Source organism: Chionomys nivalis, chromosome 10, assembly GCF_950005125.1.
Source record: "Chionomys nivalis chromosome 10, mChiNiv1.1, whole genome shotgun sequence".
NCBI classification, from domain to species: Eukaryota; Metazoa; Chordata; class Mammalia; order Rodentia; family Cricetidae; genus Chionomys; species Chionomys nivalis.
The window spans coordinates 4284412-4294685 of record NC_080095.1 but is presented as its reverse complement, the minus strand read 5'-3'; the positions used below and the strand labels follow the sequence as shown (position 1 = coordinate 4294685).

Sequence of the window (10274 nt, the reverse complement as noted above, 5' to 3'; positions counted from 1 at the left end):
TAAAGAAAGAAAGAAAGAAAGAAAGCAACTGATGAACTTTGCTATTACAATAAATTTCTTGGTTCATGGAAAAGTCTGCTGGAGACTATGGGCCTATAGGCTGAATATGAAGATGGTGCAGGAGAATTGTCTGTATTCTGTCAATCATGTTTTAAATAAACACTGATTGGCCAGGCAGGAAGTATAAGTGAGAAAACCAGACAGGAAGTAGAAATGATGCAAAGAGAACAGGAAAATTATGGGAAGGAGGAAGTTGATTCCCTCCACTCCTGCCTAGATCACCGAATCAAGCAGAATGTGATCTACCCCACTGAAAAAGGTATTGCACCACATGGCTAACATAGATCAGAAAAATGGATTAATCCAAGATGTGAGAGTTAGCCAGTGAGAGGCTAGAACTAATGGGACAATCAGCTTATAATTTATGGAGACCTATGTGTGATTTTCATTGGGGCTATGTGTGATTTTCATTGGGGCCAAACAGTTGTGGGGTACTGGGCGGGACAGAAACCCCAACAAACAGGACCCTTCATGTTACATGAAGACATATAGTTTTCCATAGTTATGATAAAAGATAAATTAGATATAAAACTTTAGATTCAAAAATAGGATAAATGATAGAGTATTTTTCTTAATTTGCCAAATATAAATGGACCAAATATTGTAATTCTTGCTTGATACTTGCTTTGCCATATGCAATTTTACTATGTTAAAGTTAAAACCTTCTTTTAATTTAGATAGAAAAGGGGAGATGATGTGGGAGTCTCCTCTGATTGCTATGAATATATTTTATTATCATTGGTTATTAAAGAAGCTACTTTCTCCTATAGCAGGTCATAATATAGCCAGGCTGGAAGAGATACATATAGAGAGAGTAGGCAGAGCCAGAAAGATGCCATGTAGCCACCAAAGGAGAAAGATTCCTGCTGGACACTTACCAGTAAGTCACAGCCTTGTGGCCATACACAGATGAATAGAAATAGACTAATTTAAGATGTAGGAGTTAGTTAATAGGAATTCTGAACTAATAGACCAAGAAGTGTTGTAATTAGTATGGTTTCTGTATGATTATTCAGGTCTGGGCAGCTGGGAAGTGAATGAGCAGTCTCCACTTATACTACTGCTTCAAGACTGCCTCTTCTACTGCAATTCTTTCCACACTGGGTTTCTCTCCTTTAATATTTATCTTCTATTTTGATTTCAAAGTTAGATTTTAATAAATTCAAATTTTATCTACATTTTTGGGGATGGAATCTGAAATGTTTAGGACCATACACAAGTTTCTTCATCATCCAGGCCTGGCCTTTTCTGTCACTTCCTCAATATTAGTATAAACACAGTGCTGACTGTTTTAGGGTTTCCGTTACTGTGATAAATACCAGAACCATAAGAACTTTGGAGGAAAGGGTATCTTTCGTCACAGAATGCTCAGACAGCAGCTAGTCAGTGAGGTAACTCAGGGCAAGAGCTCAAGCAGGACTGGAACCTGGAGACAGAAACCGAAGCAAGGTCTGTATAGGAACACTACTTACTGGCTGGTTCCTCATGGCCTTCCCATCCAGGACAACCAACCCAGGGGAGGCTCTGCCCTCAGCAGACTGGACTCTCCCACATCAATCCCGAACATGATAGTGCTCCACAAGCTTACCTGAAGGCCATTCTTATGGAGGCATTTTCTCTATTAAGATTTCTTCTCCTCAGATATATCTAGGTTTGTGTGGGCGAAAAGAATCTAGCACACTGACATTTGTGCATTTCATTGTTTCTTGCTGGGTTTTGCACATATTATCTCCACTAGCACACTATTGCATTTTTTCTAAGGCACCTTTGTCTTAGTTTCATCTATTTTACCAGATATAGTTCAAAACGGATACCTCCAAAGAGCCTTCTTGAAATACCAATATCGCCATCATCTGTGATGTAGATAAGGACTTATTGGAACAGAGAGAAAGGGATACAGAAAGGGACCAAGTCATGATATAGCCTCTCCAAAACATGTCCTAAGTAACCTGTTTCCTCAGCAAAGTCAATGCCTGACTTTTCACCAGTCCCCCCAACAATACCATTATATTATTAATTCACCATAGACCAACCCATTTATTAAATCAAGATCCTGAGGAGCCAAATGCTTCCCAAAAAGTCATCTGCTGGCAACCCAGCCCCCAGTATGTGAGTCTTTGGGACATTTTGTATTCAAATAATGATAGTAACAAATACCTGGTAAAATAAAAGAGGAAGAATTTATTAGGCTTCAGTACACTATCACCCTTTTCCATTGCTATGGACTTGGGCTAATGCAGAAAACCACAGCAAAAAAAGTAAGTTGGGGTACAAACTTGTTCACCTAATGGCAGTGAGGAAACAGAATGTGTATGCTAAAGGCCTTTTTCTTTTTTCGCATTTTGTTCTATCTGGGTTCTCGGTCTTCTGGAAGGTGTTGTCCACATTTAGGGTGACTCTTTCTCTCTTTGCTAGTCATCACTAGAAATGGCACAACTGTACAACCAGCAGTCTGATTTTCTAATGTTCAATGAATTTCTCAAAATTGACAAGACTGCCTATCACAAAACTACAATTTGTCAACTTGATGCTCAAACATATCTCCTTAATGATAGTTAATCTCAAAATAGAGACAACATGATGGTCACAATTCTACTAAAAATCATATCCCAAATACAGAAAATGCAGGATTTTTCCCCTCAAAGTTTTAACAGTTTTGGTGTTTCTGGATTCATTGAACAAAAGTTCAAGTCTAAAATCTCTAAATTTCAAGGCAAACTCTTAGCTAGAAGTGTCTTTTCTTTTCCTTTCCTTTCCTTTCCTTTCCTTTCCTTTCCTTTCCTTTCCTTTCCTTTCCTTTCCTTTCTTTGCTTTGCTTTTCTTTTCTTCTCTTCTGATAGCAGGGATTGAACCTAGGACCTCACTCATGTTGGCCAAGTGCTCTTCCACTGGACTACATACCTCCATCCCCTGTGGTTCTAATCTTCTTTAAGACAAAAGAAACTATGTTTTTCCAATCCACAATGGTTCAGAGTAAGCATTTCTATTCCAAAGAGGAAGAACAGATAAACAGGAAGGAAGGATGAGAACAATGCAAGACTGAACCCCATTAGGGAGGACATTACAGCTTTGACAGAAAGGTATCCTGGCTGTCAGAAGGCAAGGGATACCGAGAGCTCCGAAGAGAAAGGTATCCCAGCAGTATTACAGCTCTGGCCGGGGATGGTTTCCTCAGCAAAGTGTTACAGTCCTTGCTCAGGGAAAAGTATCCCTAATGCAAGTGTAACAACTCTGCTCCAGCAAGGGAAAGCTCCCCCAGCCAAAGTGTCACAGCTCTGCTCTGCTCCTGCTTCACTCTGTTCTGCTCTGGCAAAGTGTGTTACAGCTCTGCTCCATTAAGGAAAAGTCTTCCCACAGGAACATAGCAGTTCTGCTCCACTCCAGTGAGAGTTGAGAGTTTTTAGAGCACTGCTGTGCTCCTGTGAAAGAAAATCACAACAAACCTCACTCAAGAGGTTTTTTGGGAGGGAGAAATACAGCAGAGCGGCTGCCTTTGCCAGTGTGGAAAAAGGCAGCCCCAAACTGAACAGGCACAGGGCTTATATAGGGTTTCTTAGGGATGGAGCTTTCCAAAGTGAAGATTTTCAGAGTGGGCATTGGTAGGATCTCAAGTCCTGAGCTTGGGACAAGCTCAGAGATTGGTTGGATTTCATGTTCAGGAATTGGTTTTTATGTTCAGGGATTGGTTAGATTTTAAGTCTTGAGTTGCTTAGGGACAGGGTTTATTTCCTTGACTGTGTTTTCAGGAACAGGGTATTCTTTCACTGGCCCTTTTCATCCTACAAGTTCTGTGTCTAGTATCCAGAGCACATGGAGGTACAATGTGAATTTCCAAGGGCTTGGGAAGTCCTTCATGCGAGACCTGATCAGTTGTAGCTCATATAAGTCTTACTCTTGGGTGGTCCTGCTCATGCCTGCAGTTTTCTTTGGTAGATATTCCATGTTCCTGAAATACATAATTTCTTATTTTTCTTAATAAATTTATTCACAAAAAGTGAGATTGCAGAGGTCTGGGGGCTGTACATGGTCAAGGGCCTGGTGAGCTCTGTACATGGGACAGGAAACAAGGTGAAAGGATGCTTCTTAATAAAAAAATATAATGGGAGCTACAACCACCCCCCTCCCCGATTAAAAAGACACAAAAATAGACGTCTCTGAGGTAAATGGGGAGCCTGGGGGCTTAAGGTGTTGAAAAGGTGTCACAGGTGCCAGGGCTTCGAGATGGTGTCACAGGCACCGCGGCGGCTGCTGCATCAGTTGGTAGAACAGCACGTAGCCCTCACTGGACGCCACCTGATTTTCACTGACAGGGGAGACACGGGAGTCATTGTAGACTTGCCAACCAGTCTGGCACCGGCACAGGGCTGTGTAGTGTTCGTAGTGGATAGGGCTTCCCACTTTGTCACTGGCAAAGTCCCCTAGACTCAGTCGCTGCAACGGGAAGTCTACACGTACTGAACTTTTCTTGATGGAGCCTAGGGAGGTGGAAAATCGATTCAGATGGAGCACGAGGATGCGGGGGAATCTTTGTACTGTCAACTTTTTGGTACTTCGTGTTTTCTGCCGGCATCGGTCACACTGGGGCGTTTTCCGAGTCTAGCTCTTCTTCCTTGGAGAAGAGGCTGAAACAGTCCCGCAGAGACACTTTGCCCCCAGCAAATCCTTTCTTGGGGATGGGCAGCGACAGGTCACAAAAAACCTCGAAGTTCGTGGAGCGATACCCACAGGCCTGGCACTTGAGGCAACTTTTCAGCTGGCCTACAAATAGGTTCACGATCTTATTGTCTTCTCGTTCCAGGTAGCGCTTCCACATTAAGTTGGCTTGATCATCATCACTTAATCCTGGTTCTTCATGCAGAGCCCCTCCTCGGCGAGGTGGAGAGGGAACTGGACCACTGGCCAGGATTGGTGGTGCCCGGCGGCCTCGTCGGTTGATTTCAAGATGCAACCGCTCCATGAGGAGCTTCAGAAACTCTTGAGCATCCTGCTGGCTGTATCCAGAGAAGGAGGGAACGTATTTCTGGAAGACAGCCCGGAATTGAATAGGATTCACAGCTTCACAGGAGTCAGGGTGCCAGAGGGCACCAATCACATCTGCAAAGGCTTCTGTGAGCTCCTGGGCTCGGCCTCCTCCAGGGACCTCTTGTGGGAAGTCCCTCCGAAGACAAAAGTCTCGAAGAGGCCTTGTGCTGCTCAAACACTGTAGCACAACGTTCAGGAAACATGTATTTCCCAGATTTCGGAGGCCAACATGACTAGAGCCCAGAAGCAGGGTGTGATGAGCCATCTTGTCATCAGAGTAGAAAGGCTCAGAGGGTCGGGCAGATATCATGTGGAAGGAGCCATGGGAAGTAGGGGGCTCTGTCGGTATGCTGAGCAGGGTAGGGGGGCCAGGGAAGCCCCCAAGACACCGGAGAGAAGTGCTACGTCTCAAAGTGGGCGTCTCAGGCTGGAGTGCCAAGCGGCTCAGTGCAGCCCCTAGCTCGCCGGTGCCACGGTGCCCTCCCAAGGCAATCCCCATTGGACGCAAGTCCCCACTGCTCACAGACTTGAAACGGGCTAAATTGGTCCAGAACGGGAGAGGCAGAGCCACAGTCGGGGGCGGTGAGCCAGGCAAGGAAACCCCATGATCTGCTCGAAGCGGGCCTCTAGGACGAGAGCCTGAGGTCTGACCCTGACCCAGTTCCAGTTTCTTGAGGCTTTCATCTGGGGGACATGGTCTGGGTTTGGCCCAGGAACTGGGTTTCGGCGCTCCTTGCTGCGGGCCCGGGGAGGAAATGGGATCTTGGCTCCCACTCGGGGCTGTATATTGACAGGTGGCTCTCGAGTCCTGCCCAGGCGGTGCTCAGAAGCCTGGGGCATTGTGGACACCACAGGCTGGACCTGTCCCCCCGTGAGACTGCGAGGGAGGCCAGCCAGGTCCAGCTCTAGCTCACGGCCACACCCTCCGAACCCCGAACAGCCTCCCCGCGGGCCGGGCTGCAGCTTTAGCCGCAGCTGCTGCCCAGCTTGCTCCCGCCGCAAGGGCCACCGCCATCTTTGTTGGTGCCGCCCGGCCACCCAATATATAATTTCTTAGGATCCTCACTGTATCTTCAGCTTCTTTCTCCCAACATCATATATTCAGAGGCTGCTTGGAGGGACTCTGCCCATGCTACTCTGCTCCCAGGAGTTTCTTTGAAATCTGGGTGGAAGCCACCAGGACTCCACAACTTCTGCATTTATTATGCAGCCAAACCCAGCATCATATGGGTGATACCAAGGTTTTCTGTCACCTTCAGCCAGATCCTTGGTAGCTTCTGCATAGCTAAATGGCTGAGCATGGTGAAATCCTGGCCAAATAGCTCCTTTAGACATTCCTATAACAGCAGGATGCCACTGTAAAAGTCTTCTCAAGGAAAAGTAATTCACACTTTTATTTTCTTCTGCCTCTGATGACTTGCATCTTGATGACTCCAAAGATGAGCTAACAACATTTTTTTTAATTGTCTCAATACAAAATACTTTGCTTTTTTCAATGGCTCTGCTCTTATCTGAAATCTCAGCTTCCTTAGCCTCAACTTTCCATGAACTTTTCTGCCTAAACCATAAGTTTTTCAAGTATTCCTCTCCTGTTCTGCTTTTTGCTGCTAATTCTCACTGTAAACCTGACTAAAAGGAGCCAACAGTACCTGTGCAACATCCTGAACATTCGACTTCTCTCAAAATTCACTTTACAATGTGAACTAGTCCATCACTTTCAAAGTCAGACTCTCACGAGATTTCAGGACATTAGTGTAATGCATATATGTTTTGTTTTGTTTTGCCAGAGGTACTAAACTTGTCTTATAGTTCACTCCTGGTAAAGTCCTCATTTCCAACTGAAACATCAAGGAAGGTCTTTTTTTTTTTTTTAAGATTTATTTATTATGTATACAACTTTCTGCCTCCATTTATACCCACACGCCAGAGGAGGGTGCCAGATCTCTTTACAGATGGTTTGGAGCCACCATGTGGTTGCTGGGAATTGAACTCAGGACCTCTGGAAGAGCAGACAGTGCTCTTAACCACTGAGCCATCTCTCCAGCCCCATGGAAGGTCTTTACTGTCCAAATTCCTATCAATTTTCTGATCTTCTAAGGTCTTTCTGGAATTGCTATCTTTACATCATTCTTAGGCTTTTTTTCTTTGTATCTCCAAAAATCCCCAAAATTCATTTCAAAAGGCTTCCACCGTGTGGTGGTAAATAGTCAAAACCATGTCCCTCCTTTCTTTGCTCCAACTCTCTCTGTTTGCCAGGCTTTGTTGACAGAGCAGGTTGAAGAAGGAAAACACCATTTGTTTCTGATTATCAGAGGTATAGCCCCTACCAGCTGGCTTCATTGCTTTTAGGGCTGTGACAGGGCAGATGCATTGGGGAGGAACAGTACAGATTTAGGAGCTGCCTATCTCACAGCAGCCAGCAAGTTAAGAGGAGTGACTTCCAGGTTTCCCTTTCTGTTCTTGCTCCTCACTGCCCCACATGCTCACCGATGGTGTCTACCACATTCACAGCTGGTCTGACTTCTTCAGCTGCTGTCATCATGCCAGTCCTCTCGTCCTGGGACCACTTCTCAGTGTAACTAAGTGGACAGTCTCTTCACGAAATATTTAGATTTTTTTTTACTTTTAATTATCAGCCAGGTGTAGTGACATCTATTTGTAATCCCAGCACTTGGGAGACTGAGACTGGAGGGTTATGAGTTGAAAGCTAGTTTAGGATAATAGTGAGACCTTTTCCTCAAAAACCCTAAGTAAATACACAAAAAAAATAAGTAGTGACATGATTAAAGCAAAACACGTCCCTTGGGGGCTCTGTTGGTTCTCTTTAATGCTTAGAAAAAGATGGCTCAGAGGTTAAGAGCATTGCCTGCTCTTCCAAAGGTCCTGAGTTCAATTCCCAGCAACCACATAGTGGCTCACAACCATCTGTAATGAGGTCTCGTGCCCTCTTCTGACCTGCAGGTATACTCACAGACAGAATATTGTATACATAATAAATAAATAAACATTTTAAAAATAAAGAACTTTTGGTTCCATATTTTGTTTATTACTCACCACCCTTTAAAATGCTTGCTCTAAGAATTATAATACTGGAGCCCTAGGCCAGAATGCTTCTCCAGTTTATAATTCTGTATCCCTAGGTCAGAGTGCTTTTCTAGTTTATAATTCTGGAACCCTAGGTCAGAGTGCTTCTCCAGTTGATAATACTGGAGCCCTAGGTCAGAGTGCTTCTCCAGTTCATAACACTGGGGCCCTATGTCAGAGTGCTTCTAAATACTGAAAGGCAACATTTTGATCACTATGGCTATGTTCAGAAGCAAAGGGAACTGGTGGGAGAAAGAATCTTGCCCAGCTCTCAGTCTTGGTCAAACTACTCTGGTAGAGTGTTATGTGTGTATTGGTCAGGTAGGGCTTCATCTGGGATATGGAAGTTGTTGCTGCTGCCAGGAAGAAAATCTGGGCTCTTGTCTCAAGATACTCTCAATCACACCGTTGTCTCTGGAATCCAAGATACCTGGAGGAGAGAATGACTAAGGAGCTAGATGGGAAACTGAGGCAGTGACACAATTAAAACTTTCCACCAGCCCAGTGCAGCACTGGCTTCTGCCCAAAGGAGCCTCCACAGCTGGTTTTCAACTTTAATTATCACCACGTGGCAATGGCTTACCAGCTAAAGTTCCAGCATGTCTGATTCTGGTGGTGGCTCCATAGTGTCTTTCTGACTCTGCTTTCTTCCTCCCACAATTCCGTTCCATCTTCCCCACCTACCTAAGTGCTGCCCCATCAGGCCAAGGCACTCTTTATTCATTAACAAATACAAGCAACACAAAAGAAGGACCTCTTACACTATTTCCCCTTTTCTGTTTAAACGAAAGGGAAGGCTTTAACATAGTAAAATTCTAGCAAGAATTATAGTTACAATATTTATATCTACTTTATCTTTTATCATAACAAAGGAAAACTATAACTATAAATTCTTCAACTCCATCAAAAACTCCAAAAGGATATAATATTACCTAAGTAAACAGGAAGTGCATTGTAAGCAACTTTTAAAACTCTAGAATTGACAGAGACATCTCACTGCCTGGACAGTCACTCAAAGATCTTCTGTACCATCAAAACATCCATCTTCAGCCTACAGGCCCATAGTATGAAGCAGGAAATTTCAAAGACAGTTCCACCTATATTGGCAGTTTCCAGTCGCTTTCTTCTGTGTCCTGGCAGACTCTTCCACGAAGCAGGAACGCCAAAGGATCATTTCACCTTTAGGCAAGTTCACAGTTATTGCTCTGTGGGTACTGCATGTCTGGTTTATGCAACAGTCCAGACAAGAGCAGTCTCTTGCTCAAATGGCTAACTAACTCCATAAGGATCCTCTTTGTGCCCATCTTCCTCTCCAAGTAATTGGTGCTGCCAGGAGCAGATGTGTCTCACCATCATGAAAAGTCCTAAATTCTTAAACATTTTAAAATGCCATATTCTTAAGGTCTCTGAAAGATATGAAGAATGCCTATCTAACTAAAATATATCTCTATACATCTAGAAAATCTTACTAACCTGACCACAAGCTTGACTATTATAGATGATTATCTGTTAACCTGTATTTTTTAATTATACATTACATTTTTAAATGAGCTACACAATCACAATACCTTAATCAAAATCAGAAATACATATACATATAACAAAATTGACCTTAAATTTATATCAATAAACTGAGATCCATATCAATACAAATCTCTATAGCATGTCCCCCTTTAAATGTAAAAGAACATTTATAAACAATATTTGGGAATATGGGCATAGTTTTGTCCATACTGCTTCCTTCTGTTTGTAGGTGCTGTTAATCAGGTTTTTCATGGTGTAGGTTCATCCCAGTCAGCAGTTGAGTGAAGTAATTTTTGAGGGTGTTCAAGGCAACCTTTCAGGAAGCCTTAGTCCATGAAACCATATTCATTTGGAAAAACCCCACAGGTTCTCATCTTCTGTGAAAACAAAAGAAGAAACCCTTTTCTAAAGCAATTATCCTTAGACCCAAATTTGGAAGTCATGATACCTTTAGAACATATATGCTGGTTTAGCTTAGTAGCCAATACAATGAAAGTCTCTCTGTACTTAGCTCCTTGATGGTTAAAAAATTCAAAGAAAATGCAATATGCATAATCCAGACTCTCTGTGAATTTTCCATTTTA

General features: G+C 43.4%; 1 protein-coding gene across 1 annotated transcript; it reads right to left on the bottom strand.

Annotated features, from left to right (window-relative positions):
* Positions 1-4269: 4269 nt before the first annotated feature.
* LOC130882952 (ubiquitin carboxyl-terminal hydrolase 21-like) lies at positions 4270-5958 on the bottom strand. Its single transcript, XM_057783086.1, is given in 3 exon segments — positions 4270-4639; positions 4641-5781; positions 5784-5958. Coding segments are annotated over 3 exon segments (1632 nt in total). The 5' UTR covers positions 5923-5958; the 3' UTR covers positions 4270-4287.
* Positions 5959-10274: the final 4316 nt, after the last annotated feature.